This window comes from Penicillium angulare (genome assembly GCF_028827245.1).
Source record: "Penicillium angulare strain IBT 27051 chromosome Unknown utg000004l_segment0_segment0, whole genome shotgun sequence".
Classification (NCBI taxonomy): Eukaryota; Fungi; Ascomycota; class Eurotiomycetes; order Eurotiales; family Aspergillaceae; genus Penicillium; species Penicillium angulare.
The window spans coordinates 2303014-2321553 of NW_026623163.1; the positions used below are offsets into that span (position 1 = coordinate 2303014).

The window sequence follows — 18540 nt, forward strand, 5'->3', positions numbered from 1 at the left end:
AAGAGGCTGTGAATGATGTGAATCCAAAGATTTGCATTTGAAGTTTTTGAAGATATGCAGCAAAAATGTACGAGTATCTATTGTTCCTGGAGGGGGGCTCTGGACCCTGTATGGATGTCCATGAGCGTATAATAAGCAGCACAAGCATAATGAGCGATTCTTTTCAATTTCGAGCATTTTTCAAACTTTATAGATGTCTATATCCACCCAGTAAAAATGTTTCTTGGTTTGCCAGTTATATTAATCGGTCAAGCCTTTGTAAAACTTTCATGTTCATGTCTCACATTTCTTTGATTCAAGTGGTATGTATCTACAGCGTGGGAGCTTGGGGGCACCTGGGCAGTTTCAAACAAAACGTGAGGTGGGGAAATTCCAACAACACCCTTGTTTCCCCCCGCAGCACTTATTCATGTAATCTCCCATTGCCTCAATCCAATACTTATAGGCTTCATATTCTCTTTCTTTCTTTCTGAACGTGCTCTTGCTAAACTTTTTTTCTTCAGGCGGTCATCATGCCTCCAAAGCGACCATCCAAGCCCCCGGAGCAAGGAAAGACATCTGGTCGTAGCTCGGCGATTAGGCAGAAAGGTATATTACTGTCAAATGTTTAATCCTAAGACCTTCTTAGCTTATAGCTCACCACGTGAGAATTATCCAGGGCTAAATGACGTTTCAACTCAACTCCTCGATATCTACGTTGTCGGCACCAACTGCTATGGTGAACTTGGGTTGGGAAGTCTAACGAAGAAGTCCGAACTATCACGCCCAGTACTGAATTCAAAGCTGGATGTTTTATCTACTGGAGTCATCTATATCGCGGTGGGGGGTGTACATTCTGCTGCTCTGACTCATGATAATCGAATCCTTACATGGGGTGTTAATGATGAGGGGGCTCTAGGGAGAGATACCAAACAGGATGACAACGATGATACTCAAAACGGAGGAAACAGCTCAGATGAAGAAAGCGACGAAGATGAAGTCGATCTCAATCTTAAAGAAGCCACCCCACTCCCTGTTGATTCTTCTTTTTTCCCCAGTGGGACTGTCTTCACACAACTTGCTGCTTCGGATAGTGCTACTTTTGGCCTAACAACAGAAGGCCTGGTATATGGCTGGGGAACGTTCCGGGTATGTTCTCTTCGCACTTCTAAGCAAGCTTTAATCCTCGCATATCGGCTAATAAAGAAAAGGGAGAAAATGGAGGAATAGGCTTTTCGCCCAAAGGCAAGGAAGAGCAACGAACGCCTATCCTTATCCCTGCTATCAAGGATATAATCAGCATTGTCGCCGGCGCACAGCATATTCTCGCATTATCCTCAAACGGCTCCGTGTTCGGTTGGGGCTGTGATGAGCAAAACCAACTTGGAAGACGCCGAGCAACCCGCCACAACGCAAAATCCCACCATCTCATACCAGACCTCTGTGCTGTTCCATCCGGAATCCGAACAATCGGAGTAGGGCTGTACCATTCCTTCGCAATCCACAAAACCGGCACCGTATATGGATGGGGCTCCAACAATTTTGGACAAACAGGCGTTTCAAGTGCAGCTGGTCTACGCGACGCTATTGTAGCCTATCCCGATAAAGTCCCTGGTCTCCAAACGCATGGTACTATTACCTCCGTGTTTGGCGGCAAAGATCACAGCATTGCTCTCACTGAGACGGGGAAGTGTCTTGTCTGGGGCCGAATCGATAATAAGGCACTTGGTATCCCGCTCGAAGAAATGTCTAAGTCATATGTGATCTACGATGAGTATGGTAGACCACGAATTCTGAAAGAACCTTATCTTCTGTCGGGATTTGGTGAGGATCCGGTGGACTTTGCTACTGCGGGTAGTGATCATTCTTTTGTGATTACGAGATCTGGGAAGGCCTATAGCTGGGGCTTTAATACGCAGAGTCAAGCTGGTCAGCCTGGTATTGATGAGGTTGAGAAGCCTACGCTTGTTAAGAGTAAGTATGTTGATGGCAAGAAATTGGTTGCTGCTGCTGGTGGTGGCCAGTTTAGTATCATTGTTGGGGTGAGTGATCACTCGCGTAAAAAGAAGAGTTCTAAAAAATGAATCTTTATCGGTTAATCTTGGGCTTTGAAGTTTTTAATTTGCGTAAATATTACCATTTGATATTTTGTTCCTTTCTATTCTTTTCTTTGCATGCTTGGTTTTAGTCCTTGGGCTCTGGAACGTTCGAGTCAATTTTTACCATCGATACATGCAGGCAAAATTCCATCTGGCGGTTCCATGGTTGATTTGAATTTGAACTTGAAGTTGTTCTCATTAGATAAACAAATAAATATATCATGCTATCTACACAGGGATCAAGGTCAATACTGTATATTTTCGAATGTAGCCTAAATTGATGCATTAGTCATCAGATCGCCCGTCCCACTATTGATGCTTTTCCCCGAATGTCAAAGAACACTACAGCAATCACTTTTCCCTTATCCCGCAATGGATGCCGTAGAGGACCGGGAACTGAAGCTCCAGCGAGCTTCTGGTGATCTTCTCACCGAGTTCTCGGAGAAGCTGCCGTCGTTGTTGTGGAGATCTGAAAATGGAACCCCTCTCCGCACCCCACGCAAATGGGCACCAGTGTCCAAGACAGAGAAACTTGTCTCCCTCGTAAGGCCCTTGAAGAAGCGATCAAGCGCTTGATGAGACTAGATTCTATCTAACACTCCTCGGCAGCTCGAGCCTTTTCAAGAATGGCCTCAACTTTTGGACCCGCATCTGCAGAAGCTTCTGCCTCCCCTAGTGGATGCATTCCTGGCATATTTAATCAGACATCGCAGCCAATATGCTTCTCAAGCCACGAAGAAATCTCGAAATACAAGTACTTATTCCCTGCCGAAAGCTATCTGCAGGTTACTATATACTTTTTGCAAGGTCCGTGGAGTCAAAGTGATTAGCCGATTTCTCAATAACGAGCCGAAATATCTTGATTCCATGCTGCGGGCTTTCGTGGATTGGGACAGCATGCCTGCTCCGGAAGTAACTGAAGATTCTTTGACTTTAGAATCAAATCACTTACAGTGGGAAGAACGATATGTTATGCTTGTCTGGCTCGCACATCTCCTGCTTGCGCCGTTTGACCTGTCTTCGCTATCCTCGGACGACATCCCCATTCCTTACGACAACCTAGATCAGCTGGGTGATGTTTCGAGTGACACTCCGATGATCGCTAGGTCTGTACTTTCCCTAGCACTTCATTACATTAATGTTCCCGGGAAAGAGCGCGAAGCAGCCACAGCGCTGTTGGCAAGACTCGTGCTTCGTGGAGACATGCAAGCGCTTGGGCTACTGACCGGTCTAACTGACTGGTCATTTTCGATTTTGAGTTCAACAGACAATAGGGAGGCCCCTTCTGTCTATTCTTGCATCGGCGTTCTCTCTTTCATCGCCCGTTTGGCTGGATCCGGCCAGGTGGAGGACTTTGCTCCCCTTCTGCAAACAGTTTTTCAGCAGACAATCGGTGTATCACAAGGAAGCACAAGTATCTCTACTATCATCCAGTCCTCTGCGATTGCTCGCAAAATTGTTGTCAAGATTCTTCGCAATATCACAGTCATGGCTTTGTCGTTGAGTGAGAGGGAAGATAGTAGTATTGATGATGACCAACTCTCTGCTATTTTGGAAGATGCCATAGATCATTTTCTCGTTTCACTCGCAGATAAGGACACGCCTGTGCGATTTGCTGCGAGTAAAGCTCTTAGTATAATCACTTTGAAACTGGATCCAGATATGGGAACTGAAGTCATCGAAGCTGTTATCGGCTCTCTCGGCGAGAACATTCTCTATGAAAAGGATGATGGCAGTTTGATGACTCCATTCGAAGCACGAAATGCTGGACTTGATTCGCTCAAGCGCAATATGAGTGGTGTTGATGCGCAGCGGTGGCAGGGTCTTATGCTTACGTTATCGCATCTACTATTTCGTCGGGCACCTCCTACGCAACAACTGCCTGAAGTCCTTCAATCACTTGTGTCCGGCCTTACCTTCGAACAGAGATCATCAACTGGTAGTTCTGTCGGAACTGGTGTTCGTGATGCTGCTTGCTTCGGTGTCTGGGCGTTGTCTCGAAAATACACAACCTCTGAACTACAAGCGCTGCAACTCCAGATAATCCCTTCACTTTCTGGCAAATCTGAAGTTGGCGTCTTGCAAAAGCTAGCCGTGGAGCTTGTTTGCTCTGCTTGTATGGATCCCTCTGGAAATATTCGACGTGGTGCTTCCGCGGCCTTGCAAGAATTGATTGGGCGCCACCCAAACATGATTGTCGAGGGCATTCCTCTTGTACAGGTCGTAGATTACCATGCAGTTGCGCGGCGCTCTCGTGCCATGGTAGATGTGGCGAAGGCTACCACTTGTTTGGATATGGTTTACTGGAGTCCACTTCTAGAGGCCTTGATGGAATGGAGAGGTACTGGCTCGCCTGATGCAGAGTCAAGGCGACAGGCAGCCAAATCCATTGGATCGTTGAGTACACAGGGGGGTTTTAAGACACTGAACTTGGCTCTTACACGACTGTTAGATAAGTTTCCTCGTATTCCTCGGAGTGATGTGGAGTGCCGACACGGATTTCTGTTATCCATCGCTACTACAGTTGATGCTTATCTCACCGAGTGGAACGCGTCACCAGGAATAAGAGATACATTGGAAGGAAAAGAAGTATCTGCAAAGGTTGTTAAGCTGTGGGATATCTTTGATTCCCCCTTCAGCCCTACAGACAATGATTTGAAACTTCAAAGTTCTCGTCCTGAATTAACAGCAGAAGCGTCGTCTTGCTTGATTGCTTCCCTTTGTCGAGCGATGAGCTCAGCTGGTCTTTCCCCGCCGTCGGAAGGTTTGATCGACCGCGTTCTTCACATTTTATCATTGTGCATTTCCCGGAATGAGGATATATCGATTCAAACATCGTCAGATGCACTTTCCGTAATATTCCCACTTCTTTCACCTGCGAAACAGGATATAACTGTTCAGGCATGGTTTTCACACCTCCGTGTGTCATCAAGGTCGCCAGGTGGCCGTGGTCAAATCCTAGCTCTGGGTGCTGTTTTCAAACAGCTTGAAGGTCAAGATCAATTGCAACAAAGTATCGTCACGGAATTAATTCGGAGCGCCGCAGCGGAGGAGCTCATCGAAAAACGTGTATCTGCTGTGAAATGCTTTGCTACTGGCATTGTGCCACACACTGGCAATCATTCTCGTAAGTGTCGAGCTGAATATGTCTAAAGAGTATCACAGGACGCTAATACCCTTTCAGCTCTCATTAAAATAATTGCGAATAATCTGTTGGGATTTCTGAATGATTATACCACCGATCGAAGAGGTGATATTGGATCATTGATTCGCGTTGAAGCAATCCAAGCTACAAGGGCTCTTCAGCCCAAACTTTCGCAGGGTTCTCCTATCGTTTTCGAACTCACCAAGTGCCTTTGTCGACTTGCATGCGAGAAGCTTGACAAGGTCAGACTACAGGCATCGCTTTGCTTACAGGACTGTTATTGGGATGCAGTACAATTGAATCCCTTCCATAAGTGAGTATCCCAGTAACATATTTGCAAAACTTATAAAGCTGATATCAAGCAGGCGCTTCGAACATATTAGTGATGTTTCTTCTCGAGAGTACTTCTTCCAACTGCTTGCATCATGGAGCCAAGAATGGATACGCCTTCCGCTACTAAAGGGATTAGCTACATCTGCAGTTGCTGGTGCAGAAGGTCTTGTCCGCTCGTCGCGAGCGGCGATAATTCAATTCTTCAATTCGCACAGTGCACAAGCAGACCCCAACATTTTGATTGAATTCCTACAGGTATTATCCGCCACTCTAAGCGAAAATCTCCCAGACGACCGATACGCAATACCTATTATTGAGTTCATGGCTTTCTTGGTAGACAGCTACCACTCCATGGCTGCTGGCCCTAATGAGTCGAATCCTGTTTTCCGGAACGTTTTTACTCTCGTCCAGAAGGCCCACTTTCGGTCTTCAAATATAGCCCGCCTAGAGGCTGCAGTTAAGCTCTATGCAGTGCTATTAGAGATTGAGCCTTTACGAGAGGATATATTGAAGAAGTTGACGGCCCTGCTACTACATCCTTACCCTAGGGTATGTTTCAAGTCTTTCTTCTTTCTTTCAGGTCTTCCCCCTCCATCGCTTTAAAGTACTAACTTCAGCACAGGTTCGCTCAAGTGCAGCAGAATATCTTTACACGATGACTAATTCCGAAACTATCAAGTATGAGGATTGGTCTGCATCTCCCAAGGAATTGAAAGAGAAGGTTGATGGCGTTCGAAGTGCCTTAACACGTAACTAGTGAAATCTAAATAAAGATACAACCCATCGACATAATAATTCTATATGGCCTACTCAGAGTGTACTACCATGAATGCCAGCGCCCCTGGGGTCGCACGATTTTTATGCATTGAAACCAGCCAAGATGACCACCCAATAAAAATCAAAATCAAAGAGAGTGAAGGTGAAAAATATCGGACTAAAAAGTCGGGACAAAAACGAAATGCATCATCCGTGAATCGAACACGGGCCTCGTCGATGGCAACGACGAATTCTACCACTAGACCAATGATGCTAGTTCTTGTAAAGAGGCCGGATATTTGACCTGATGAGGTAATCTTACTATCAATTATCTCTCCATCCCCGAACGGAAACTAGAAGCTCAACCTCGCTCAATCCCCGGAGCTCATTCTGTCGCAACAATGGCGACCGCCGGCGCATCAACAGGAGCTGTCCCTCCTAATAGCACGTAAGGCTTTCAAATTCCTTACTTTATCTATACCGTTTCGCTAACCTGGTCTCGCAGTGTATACGTACGCTCCAGTCCCTCCCCCTCTTAACCCGCAGTCTCGAACGGCTCACGCCCCCCGCGAACTGGACTGACATTTCTTTCGACGAATCCATAGGTTCGAAATCTAGAGGAACAAATCAAGGTTGAGCAACTCAAGGAAGCTCTGGAAGAGGTCTTTGGCGAATTCGGCAATGTCCTTGAGATCGTCGCAAAGACCAACCTCCGCGCAAAGGGCCAGGCTTTCATTGTCTACGACAGCGTAGAAGCAGCCACCCGCGCCATTGACGAAGTGAATGGCTTCGACCTTTTCGATAAGCCAATGGTCCTGGATTATGCAAAGACGAGAAGCGATGCTACAGTTCTACGAGAGAATGGCTCAGAGGAGCTGGAGTCTCACAAGAGGCGGCGTTTAGCTGAGAAGGGTATGTTGGGGCTTCCTCTTTCGCCAAAGAACCACCTTGGCTATCAGTTATATATCGTTACTAACCGTTGATTCTACTTGGTTCTCCAGAGCGCAAACAAGCCCACGACGCCCTCGAAGCTCAAAAGAAACTCAAGCGCCCTGCTGCCGCCGCAGAGGCTGCTCGCCCCGCGAAGACCACAAAGGGTGCTGGCCTCAAACCCACATCCGGTACTACAGCAAATGTTGTTCCAGACGAATTTCTGCCAGCAAACAAGATTCTGTTCTTACGGGAACTTCCCGACGATGCCAACGAGGAGAGCCTGTCGGCTATTTTTGGTCGCTTCGAGGGATTCCAGGAAGTCAGATTGGTACCTGGTCGCAAGGGTATTGCTTTCGTCGAATACGAGGAAAATTCTGGAGCTATCAGTGCAAAGGAGGCTACTGCAGGCATGACCATTGGGGAGCAGGGCAAGGCTATCCGTGTCACTTACCAGAGACAGTAGTTATTGCAGGAAAAGGAAAGAAAATATCCGTCTTGTTCTTCCGGCGTTTGGAGGGTCCTATTTTATTCATCTATTTGCAATACAAAGAGACTACCCTTTCTTCTCGATATCGTTTCAAGTTCAACCTGGCTCTGTATTTTCAAGCTTTACAATGCACGAGAACAAACACTACCTACTAAGAAAGGAGCGCCCCAGTAGAGACGTAAGAATGCCAGCTAGGTTTAAGATATAATCCCGGAAGTGGCCACTTCATTGGCTTGCTTAAATTGAAACACAAGAGGAATCTTGGAATAAATGAACATACAAAACAGTCAGTTACATGCAAGCGAACAATTATTTGAGCGTGGAATAAATGATGCAAGAAATGAAAAGCCCTAGAAAATAACATCGGTGTCTTCCTGTTCGCCCAGGACATCTGCAGCTTCTGGTTCCTCAGTCTTCTTAGCCTCCTGGGCCGGTGTGCCGTTCTGCGCCAGCCTCTCGGCTTCCTTTTGTCGGGCAGCTAGAATCTCAGCGTCTGCAGCAGCGGTGTCTCGTTGCTTCTTGTTTGAGACCTTCTTTAAACGATAGAATTCCTCTCGGTCAAGTTCATCAAGCTCGGAGTTGATGTCTTTGAGTTGAGTTAGTGCTCATGATAGTTTAAACAGGAAACGGGGGCACGGACATTTGATGGTGTTCTCGGTTCGAGGAATGATAACATGCTCACTATGAAAATGTATTAGTCTTCATATCAAAGTCGTGCTGTAGACATAGGTAGATATAGCATACATAGCATTCACTATAAGCAGAGTTAGTTATTGTAGAAAACAAGAACTGGGATATGCTTACCTCTTCGGTTGACGACCTTGATCACTTCATCTAGAATTAAAAAGGCAGTCTGATAGAATTGATGAGTATTCAGCCCGCTGAATTTCGTTGATCATCACTCCACGTACCTGTAGACTGGCCAACTCTACCAACGTCTCCACAGCACGCGCGTATGTCTCCCGGCAACGCTGAATCTGTTGACCACCCTTACCAAGACCGGTTAAAGCGAAGTCATTGATACCCTCTTTCGTATAGCTCTCGAATTGGGGCAAGAGGACACCGGAGATGTTTTCATGCTTGGCGCGAACACGGAAACGAGCTTGTTTGGCAGACTCCTGAACCTGGTATCCAATATCTCCACCCACTGCATAGCTGACTTCGGCTAAGGAGAAGGCTGCAATCTGCATAACCCGACCCATCTTTTGCTTGGCCTCATCGATACGACGTGTGATTTCTGAGTACTATAATGAGCATCTGGGGAATGCGGAATGCGGGATGCGGGGAGGACTCGAGTCCAAATCAGTGCAATCATACCTCGAAATCGCCTATTGAAGAAGAGATATTGTCAGTATATGTCGCCAGACCAAGTGACCATAGCTTTCTTACTTAGTCAGTGCTTCACTCTTTCGTTTCAATAAGCTGTGTCCGATCTCGGCTCCCTTCAGCTTGCTCTTCATCAATCCCAAGGACTGGCGAGTCGGGAAGACTGGCTCTCGGCCCTGTGATGAAAAATGTTATTATTGGCGTATGTCCATTGGCACGAGTATACAGAGAATAGTTCCTACCACAGCGCCCGACATGATGAGAGTTTAGGAACTAAATAGAGACCTAGACCTAGACCAAAGTGTAAACGTGCGGCCACATTGATATGACGCCGATAAAGCTCCACCGCCCACTTAATGCGGTTCAGATCACGTGAGCACCATATAACTTCGTTGTTTCATCCGTAACGAAGGCGACGTAGTGATTTCCCCGTGAAGTTCACCACCCTGCGCCCCTTGTCTCATGCTGAACTAGCGACTGTGCACCCCGATCCCGCTCGAATCGAGTGGCGCTATGCCAGGGACTCTCTTGCCCCCGAGATCAAACCGGCAGCACGCACAGATGGATCGACCATCTGCGGCCCGGCCGGACTTTTACTTGATTGTGAGCAGCATTGCATAATATGCGCTTGAAACTTGAGAATTTTATACTAATATGTTTTACTCAACAGACCGATCAGGACACTATTTACGAACAGGACCTGTTGCGCGAAGCTGGTAGCATTAAGCCATGGCTTGCCTACATCGAATTCAAACAGCAGAATGGCACGCTTTATGAGCAAGCCTTTGTATGTCTACACTCTGGGGGGAAAGGACAACGTTTGGGATCAATTCTAACTTCTTTTTTGTTTCAGATAATGGAGCGGGCTTGCCGACAGTTGCCCCGGTCGTACAAGTTGTGGAAGATGGTGAGAAACTCGAAATTTGAAGAAGAGGAGTCTTTGACTGACAACTTTTAATAGTATCTGGAATTCCGAACAAAGCATCTCAAAGGCCGCAACCCAACTGTTTACCGCGTGGAGTACTCGAAGGTAAACGCATTGTTCGAGCGAGCCCTGATCCTCCTGAACAAGATGCCTCGCATCTGGGAGATGTACCTTACATTTCTGATGCAGCAACCTCTGGTCACACAAACACGGCGTACCTTCGATCATGCCCTTCGCGCCTTACCAGTCACTCAACACAACCGAATCTGGAGACTTTACAAGGGATTTGCGAGATCTGCGTCAGGACCTACTGCCGTGAAAATCTGGGCTCGATACATGCAGATTCACCCAGAGAATGCGGAGGAGTATATCGAAATCTTGATCGAAATGGGTCAATATACCGAAGCGGTTAAAGTTTACATGGAAATCCTCGACAATGCTCGATTCCAGTCGAAGAATGGCAAGAGCAACTTCCAGCTTTGGACTGAGATGGTGGATCTGTTGGTCTCAAAGGCCAAGCAGATTCAGACTGGTCACCTGGTGGGAATTGACGTGGACGCCATTCTTCGAAGCGGTATTGATCGATTTGCCGACCAACGAGGCAAGTTGTGGGCTGGTTTGGCAACTTACTGGATCACTAAGGGTAACTTCGAAAAAGCCCGGGATATCTTTGAAGAGGGTGTCACTACCGTCATGACAGTCCGTGATTTTACATTAATCTTCGATTCATACGTGGAGTTCGAGGAATCGATCATTGGTAGCTTGATGGAGGGGGCAGCCGTTCGTTCCGAAAAAGGCAAGGTGGATGAAGATGCTGACTTTGACCTCGACTTGCGTATGTTGCGTTTTGAGCAACTGATGGACCGCCGTCCATTCCTGGTAAATGACGTTCTCTTGCGACAGAATCCCAATAACGTCATTGAGTGGGAGAAGAGAGTGGGCTTGTGGGGTGACAACAAACAAGAGGCTGTCAACACTTATACAGCTGCAATCGCCGCCATAAACCCCAAGAAGGCCCATGGCAAGTATTCTGAGCTGTGGGTAAACTACGCCAAGTTTTACGAGAATGGCGGAGATATAGGAACATCAAGAGTTATCTTCGAAAAAGCCGTCAAGGTTCCCTTCAAATCCGTGGCTGAGTTAGCTGAGACATGGTGTGAATGGGCAGAGATGGAACTTCGTGCAGAAAACTTTGATCAGGCTGTTGGAATCATGGGCAAGGCCACCCAGGCACCGAAGAAGTCCACGGTGGATTATTTCGACGAGACTCTGTCACCGCAGCAGCGTATCCATAAAAGCTGGAAACTGTGGAGTTTCTATGTCGATCTTGTTGAGAGTGTATCTTCACTGGACGAAACAAGGAAAGTCTATGAGCGCATCTTCGAACTTCGTATCGCAACCCCTCAAACTGTCGTCAACTATGCGAACCTTTTGGAGGAGAACGATTACTTCGAGGATTCTTTCAAGATCTATGAGCGTGGTCTTGATCTTTTCAGCTACCCTGTTGCCTTCGAGCTCTGGAACTTATACTTGACTAAGGCCGTTGATCGCAAGATCGGCATTGAGAGACTTCGAGATCTCTTCGAGCAGGCTCTGGATGAATGTCCACCGAAGTTTGCCAAGCCCCTCTACTTGATGTATGGAAATCTGGAAGAGGAGCGAGGCCTTGCACGACATGCCATGCGCATCTATGAGCGCGCAACCCGAGCAGTGTCCGATGAAGACCGTTTCGAAATGTTCGAGTTCTACATTACAAAATCGGCATCCAACTTTGGTCTTACCTCCACCCGACCCATCTACGAACGCGCCATTGCAGCCCTGCCCGACCAAGAAGCCAAGGAAATGTGTCTCAAGTTTGCCGAGATGGAGCGACGTCTGGGCGAAATCGACCGTGCTCGTGCGATCTATGGTCACGCCTCACAGTTCTGCGATCCTCGTACGAACGCTCCTTTCTGGCAGAAATGGGAGGCCTTCGAGGTCCAGCACGGAAACGAGGACACATTCAAAGAGATGCTTCGCATCAAAAGAAGTGTTCAGGCCCAATACAAGTATGTCACCTATTTCACATTGAAGCTTTTGTATCATTTTGTTAACAATATTTCTACAGTACCGATGTTGGGTTCATTGCATCACAGGCTATTGCCCGAGGCAACCAGCAAGATGGCGAGCAGGGTCAAGATGATGATGAAAACGCAGACCGTGCCGACGCTATGGCCGAGATTGAACGTCAGGCCCGCGCCCCTGTTGGCTTTGTTGCTGCTAGCACTGGTCCTGAGGGTGGCAACCGTCCTCCACCCACTAGTGAGGCACCTCCAGCAGCACCTACCAATCCAGATGCAATTGACCTGGATGATGATATGGATGATTGAACAGACTTCACATCCTTCTATTGACCCAAAAAATTACGAAGTAAAGGTCTTTCTCCAAATAGTCCCGCTTCAACGAATGCCACTCGATTTGATATCCTTCGCGAGCTGTTTGCTCAGGCATTTCTATTCTTCTTTGTTATAAGTACCATCTACACAACATGTTCTCTCATAGTCTTCTTTGTTTTTTTCTATCCGCATTTTCAGTCTAACATCGACTCGTTATTCTCCTTGTGTTAACTCGGCTCTAAGCGGCCTGAGAACGAATGAACTCCTTTTCATCACATCACTACAATTTTCAGCATTTCCGAACCACTTCCCGTACCCTCTTCGATCTGATCGCCCATGCTCACGCGGTCCCTGTCCCTTTTACTTCAACCCTCTAGGCCCTATAGTCGTACGCACCCTTATTATATACCCTGGCAATCCGAATCCTACGAGGCATCACCATTGTTTTCTTAGATCTAATTTTGTTTATGGTCAGAGTTGGGCGATCCTTGTTATAACTCAAAATCCCAAATTTGCAAAGGATCTTTTTACCTGGTCGTCTTTTTGATATAATGGATTATTTATCACTTGTAATTTCAGTAATAAGCAATTCTTTATTATGGGGTAGCGCGAATATGGTCACGCTTTATCTACAGGTAAGATGGGTCATGAGAGAAAAAGATAGATCAAAAATACAATAGTCCAAAGCTGCAGTCCCCAACGCTTTTCTATATGTAAATGCAACAAAACCCGGGGAGTGAAAACAGTGATGCTTGTAGGAAGTCATATTAGCTTCTTACGAGGAAGTTCCCTCTTCAGTAGAAGCGGGCTGGCCCGCATCGGTCTCTTCAGTTTTCTCCTCTGTCTCAACAGCACCCGCGGGAGAAGTAGCCTCCTCGCTAACCTTGGCTCCGTCTAAGCTCGGCTTAGCAGGGGATGAGACACCAGAAGTAGGTTGGGATTTCTCTGCTTCCTTGCCTACATCGGGGAAAATCCCAGCAAAAAGATTCGGCAGGAATCGTCCAAGACGTTTGCGAGTTTCCAGCCACATTGTCTCTTTGCTTGGATCCTGAGACGGAGGTACGAGATAGCCGCCATCGGCCATCACCAAGAGAATATTCTTCAAGCTTTCGGGAATAGCTTCTTCCAGGCTGTCACCCTGGCCGCTGTTCATCATGCGGTCCAGAATATCGAGAATTTGCAGCCAGAGACTGAGCATGCCGTCTCGGTTGGGAAGCTGGTCGAGGAAGCGTAGGAAGATCTTGCAAACCAATGTCGCGGCTTGAACTCGAGTCTCGCTCATTCCGATGGGGTCAGAGTGGTACACCTCGGGCTTGAGGAGGCGCAAAATGAGTGGGAATAGAACCTCATCAAACAGGGTAGCCCATTCCTTGTCGTCGTCTGAAATCAGCTCGACGGACAGCAGTGACCGCTGGAGCGTGGAGATTGCATGGTGTCGGATATCGCGGCATGGATTGACACATTGTCCTGAAAGGGTGTGGAAGATTGGGTACCAGTAGGCGGCCCAGGCTATATCGTGGAAATGGTGTTAGAATACTAGGGTAATAATTATAATTTTCGAGTTAAGCCACTGACCTTCACGCTTCTCGAGGTGAGACTGTTTGATGAGCGTAGGGACTCGAGCAGTTAGGTGATAAACCAATCCAATAGCTTTGACCCCACGAGTGACAACATGATTTTCCCTATTCATTTGTTAGCCACTTTCATTCATTTTTGTAGTCATAGATAGCATGTTGTCTTACTTGGGCTTAGGTTGCTTGGTTCCTTTAGTACGTCGAGCATGTGTATCTCTCTGACGCTCGGTGACAGATCCAACATGAGCTGCGCTGACAAAATCGTTTGCAAGGGAAATGGCAGATTTATAATTATCAGCTGTGACGATATCAGGCATAGAGTCGACAATGCTCTGTAACAAGTCGAACACTAGAGGGGCAGATTCCTCATGCTCTACTAGTCGCTGAAGAATAGACCAGAAGTCAGGGGAAATAGTAATCTCGTTTCTCAACCGCCCTGTATGAGCAAGGCACCTGGAAAGGCCTCTTACGGTTGGCACAGCAAGAGTTTCCAAGATGTCTTGATCATACCCAGAGATGGCGTGGAGTACAACGGGCACCCGCAGGAAATGTTGGTCCTATGATATATTAGATAAATTGACAAGGCAAGAGAGGTGGGATTGGAAGTCCATACATGGCTGAGACGTAAAAGATTCAGCAGGTAAGAAACAATTCGGGAAACTGTCAATGGGTGGAGATTCTTGGCGTCTCGCACTAAATTCTGCAGAGTAGTCGCAAGTGATTCACCCAGAGTCTCAAGAGTTTTCTCGTCTCGAAGAGTGAGTACAGTTGCCAGTTCAAGGTTAAAGATCATGGAGGGATCATATTTCGGCTGGTTCGGGTCAGTCCTAGCACTTGATGGCCGTGAGATAGGGCTTGGGCGCTCTGGCTTCACAACAATGACCGCGGGCGCATTGTCTTCAGGGAGTTGGGAAAGCAATGCCTCTACGAGCTTCTTAAGGGAAGGCAGAGGGAGAGATCTTAGATAATATTAGCATGATAGTTGAAAGCTCAATTTCTCTGTATGACTCACTTTAAGTTTGTTAAAATATCAGAGATCGAGCACGCAGTTACGCAATCCACAGTGCAAAGGGTATTGTCGAGCTCTTCATCTGACGGCTCAGGGGGGTCATCAGCGGCATAGCTAGAGAGATATGATGTGAAAGCTGATAACAGGCCTGAATCATTGCCACGGTTATCGCGATCGACCACTTGTGATGGAGGTTGTAATGGGATGGGTGAAACGTCGAGCTCAGCTGTGAGCTTCGAGTCGAAGGGCGGAATCAAAGAATTGATGAACAAATTGCTTAAAATACGGACTATATGGTCCCAGCCCTGCTTAGGCGCTGCCTCGTTGCCCAGCAGAACACGAAACAGTACGACAGTAGCCAACTGTGCCCTGAAGTCCCTTCCAAACTTGACAGCTAATTCGCTCACCATCACACTCTTTTTGCCGGCTTGAACTTCAGTATTAAGTGCAGTGCTAGGTGGCTTGTTTGTTGCCAATGTGCTGATCGAGGCAAGGGAAAAGACAATGCGGTCAAAAGCCTCAGTCAAGCCGTAGCGAGCAGCTATTTGAGCACACTGGTCGAACCCATTGACAACTCGCGAATATACCGCATCGTCTGATGCAGACATGAAGACATATGACAATGTCGCCACCACCGGTTTCCATGTAGCCTCGAACATCTCGGCATCATAGACATTGGTCTCGCCCACAACCATATCACCAGCACTTGATGATTTCAACAACAGCTCTTTCCAAGCGTAGTCGAAAGCATGCTTGTTTTCATGTTCGTCGGGAAGAATAATCTCATTTTCCTTTATAGAATCATAGATCTCCTGGAGAAACTGCTCCGTGAAATCCCCACCTGCGTTGACTCCTCGTAAGTTTCTCGAGAAAGCCAGGAGCGACATGCGATCCTGCGGCTTCACGTTTCGGTTATAAAGATCCGTGTTCAACATAATGATGGCGTAAGTCAAAATATACATAGCATCCTTATCCGCGATGCCTTCCGGCTTTGCCTTTTCTGTATAATTCTCGGAAAATATCGTAATAATTCGTTCAATGAGCGGTGACTCGCCTGGCAGACGGAAGGAACTGAGCAACTCGCGGAGCGCCTCGACAGCATTCTTGCCCGAAAAGTCGAGAAGATCCACAAACGCGCCCAACAATTCTTCATTGCCTCGCTTGGAGATGAATTCTCCAAGAACCTTTTTGGACAAGCGGGTAGTTCCTTTTAAGAACCGAGCGACTAGAATTGGATTACTGGGATCTTCAATAATGCCATGTTCAGCTAGATAACCAATTCCAGCCTTTGGGCTTTCATTGAACATCTGTGCTGCTTTGATAATCAATTTCTTTGTTCTTCGCTGGGTTCGCATACGTTCTTGTGGAGGGTAATCCCCTTGCACAGGTTCATCGTCCATCCGATCATGGATAAATTGAACATAGCCCAAAAGGGAGTCAAGACATAGCGGAGGCACATTGGTTGTGCTCCATGTTGCAGAGTCGGGAAATGCGTTTCGAGAAAGAAGACCAATCATGTCCCCACATAAGTCAGCTCTGTCCACTTCGCAGTCATAGTTTACAAAAAGTTCAACCATAAAGCTCGGGATCCTGGACAAGACGCCGATACTCTCAACCATGGCTTCACGAGCTTCGGGCTTTCGCGAGCCGCCCTCCATACCGAGCTTTTGGCGATCCCTGACAGGAACCGGTGTCGCCCTGCCGCTATTGGGCGTCGAAGCTGGCTGTTTGACTACTGTAGGATTTTGCGGTACGCCCTCATAGAGGGACGGGTCTATGCCGATCTCTCGCGGAATCTCAACTCGTGGGTGAAGGCAGGCCACCAGATATGACAGATATAGCTCTTGCTGCAACTTCAACACGGATCGACATGTCGACAACAACGTACCAGCAACTCTGAGGGAACCATTGAGAATTGCCAATTGTTCTGAGCGGACTAGTTGAAAGATGTAACGGCAAAGGTCATCCTTCGCTAAAGCAGCCAAACTTGGATGTCGAGCAATAGAGGGACCAGCAACCTCCAACGCAACATCAATGATCCGTAGAGCCATTACTCTCATTGTATCAGTGTGCTGTCGGTTGTGGGGATCAAGTAGATCAATCAACACTCTAAATAACTCCCTGATTGAGGGCAAGGAATACGGCTGTATTTCTTCACTCTCATCGTCGCTCTGTGGGCTTGGTGGTGCCGCTGCCGCTGCAGTGCCATTGCCGGCTTGCTCTGCTGATCCTTTTCCGGGCGTACTGTCTCGCTCTGTAGGTGATGTATCAGAGGAAATTGCCGATTTATGCTGCGATGTAACAGTGTCGCCATCCACGGATGGATCCATCTTGAGGTTCGATGTGTCCTTCTTGGTGCTCTCATTTGCAAACGAGGTTGGTCCAGATGGCATATCTCGGTCGAGGTGCGACAAGCGTGTGAAAATCACCTGGCACATGTTTACCATAGCCATCTCTGCAGACCTACGAAGTACTTCTGACAGACGACTTTGACAACACATACTCAAGCCCGTTTCCATCATTTCGCAAACACTCTCATCCCCCAATAGCTCACCCTCCGGTCGAGAAAGCATTCCTTCCATCAACTTCAAAATCCTTAAGAGCACTATTTCGTCTGCAGACGAGTCGCTTGCTTCGAATCGGCAGTGTGTAATGGCAGCAGACAAGAGTTGCATGGCCATGGGGAGTCGAGGAGAGTCGCGGTTGATAATGTTGTAAGAAAAGAACTTGGTAACAGCGATCAGAGCGAGAGATGTGATGGCAGCGGAGGTAGAGGAGGAACGAATGACCTGCAAGAAGGGGTGAATGAGAGCTGGGGTATCGAAGGTACGAATGTCTTTGCAAGCCTTGAGATCACTGCGTAGACGAGTAAAGGCCGATATCAACGGATTGTCCTGCATGCTCTTCCCCTTCTTCCCTCGCAAGCCCCACCGATTAGCCAGAGCATGATCATCTTCACTGCGCGTAGGTTGCGGGCTCTTGCGCGGACTTGGAGGCGCCGAGGTATCTCTTTCGTATACGCGGGACCCCCCATTGCCGCCCAGGATGGCGGAGACTGATGAGTGTGCCCAGCGGGCGTGTTTCCGCATCGACGAGGTGACGGTAATACATTCTGTAGTCACCAGGGCCACTGGGTCGATAGCAATTGGTAAAGGGTCCGACATGGTAGAATCGAGCATGTCGAGCGGGAGATGCGCTCTATGGTATCATCGAGGAATCGAGGAATCGGCGAACAAACAGCTGGTCTCTCCATAGGTCTGCTGGTTACCCGTCTCGGTCTAGCGTATTCCCCGCCTGGTCACCGCCTTCGTCAGGGGGATCATACCATGCAACAGTAAGAAATTGTTAGAATCCGGTATTAGATGTCTCTTATAGGTCAAAATTGTGATACTCCGGTATTATAATGGTAAAGTGATTTCCGTACTAAAACCTTAGAAATCTTCAGCAATGAAGATCTCTCTACCTTGATGAGAGTATTCTCGAATACATCATGTTTATGCATGTATAATCAAGAGGACATACAATTGGTGAGCATCAGAGATATATATCTTTTGAGTTCAGCTTCGTCCTTTTTTCATTCATGATCAACTTCACGACTC

General features: G+C 47.4%; 6 protein-coding genes across 6 annotated transcripts; 4 read left to right on the plus strand and 2 right to left on the minus strand.

Annotated features, from left to right (window-relative positions):
- Nucleotides 1-603: 603 nt before the first annotated feature.
- On the plus strand, nucleotides 604-2063 carry N7478_004798 (RCC1 domain-containing protein; the record flags this gene model as incomplete). Its single annotated transcript, XM_056921012.1, has 2 exons — nucleotides 604-1128; nucleotides 1191-2063. The coding sequence occupies 2 exons, from the start codon at nucleotides 604-606 to the stop codon at nucleotides 2061-2063; spliced, it is 1398 nt and encodes a 465-aa protein (XP_056779049.1).
- A 387-nt stretch (nucleotides 2064-2450) lies between these two features.
- Nucleotides 2451-6313, plus strand: N7478_004799 (tubulin-specific chaperone D; the record flags this gene model as incomplete). The annotated part of the gene is made up of 5 exons (XM_056921013.1): nucleotides 2451-2621; nucleotides 2688-5205; nucleotides 5263-5536; nucleotides 5589-6105; nucleotides 6179-6313. The coding sequence occupies 5 exons, from the start codon at nucleotides 2451-2453 to the stop codon at nucleotides 6311-6313; spliced, it is 3615 nt and encodes a 1204-aa protein (XP_056779050.1).
- A 400-nt stretch (nucleotides 6314-6713) lies between these two features.
- Nucleotides 6714-7708, plus strand: N7478_004800 (U1A/U2B'/SNF family RNA-binding protein; the record flags this gene model as incomplete). Its single annotated transcript, XM_056921014.1, has 4 exons — nucleotides 6714-6760; nucleotides 6818-6824; nucleotides 6918-7224; nucleotides 7314-7708. 4 exons carry the CDS (start codon nucleotides 6714-6716, stop codon nucleotides 7706-7708), a joined length of 756 nt encoding a protein of 251 aa, XP_056779051.1.
- Nucleotides 7709-8082: 374 nt separating this feature from the next.
- Nucleotides 8083-9315, minus strand: N7478_004801 (H(+)-transporting V1 sector ATPase subunit D; the record flags this gene model as incomplete). The annotated part of the gene is made up of 6 exons (XM_056921015.1): nucleotides 8083-8318; nucleotides 8537-8585; nucleotides 8644-8969; nucleotides 9050-9060; nucleotides 9122-9234; nucleotides 9301-9315. 6 exons carry the CDS (start codon nucleotides 9313-9315, stop codon nucleotides 8083-8085), a joined length of 750 nt encoding a protein of 249 aa, XP_056779052.1.
- A 304-nt stretch (nucleotides 9316-9619) lies between these two features.
- Nucleotides 9620-12352, plus strand: N7478_004802 (mRNA splicing protein SYF1; the record flags this gene model as incomplete). Its single annotated transcript, XM_056921016.1, has 5 exons — nucleotides 9620-9661; nucleotides 9729-9845; nucleotides 9912-9965; nucleotides 10020-12031; nucleotides 12091-12352. The coding sequence occupies 5 exons, from the start codon at nucleotides 9620-9622 to the stop codon at nucleotides 12350-12352; spliced, it is 2487 nt and encodes an 828-aa protein (XP_056779053.1).
- A 781-nt stretch (nucleotides 12353-13133) lies between these two features.
- Nucleotides 13134-18120, minus strand: N7478_004803 (uncharacterized protein; the record flags this gene model as incomplete). The annotated part of the gene is made up of 5 exons (XM_056921017.1): nucleotides 13134-13867; nucleotides 13934-14040; nucleotides 14101-14489; nucleotides 14546-14891; nucleotides 14945-18120. The coding sequence occupies 5 exons, from the start codon at nucleotides 18118-18120 to the stop codon at nucleotides 13134-13136; spliced, it is 4752 nt and encodes a 1583-aa protein (XP_056779054.1).
- Nucleotides 18121-18540: the final 420 nt, after the last annotated feature.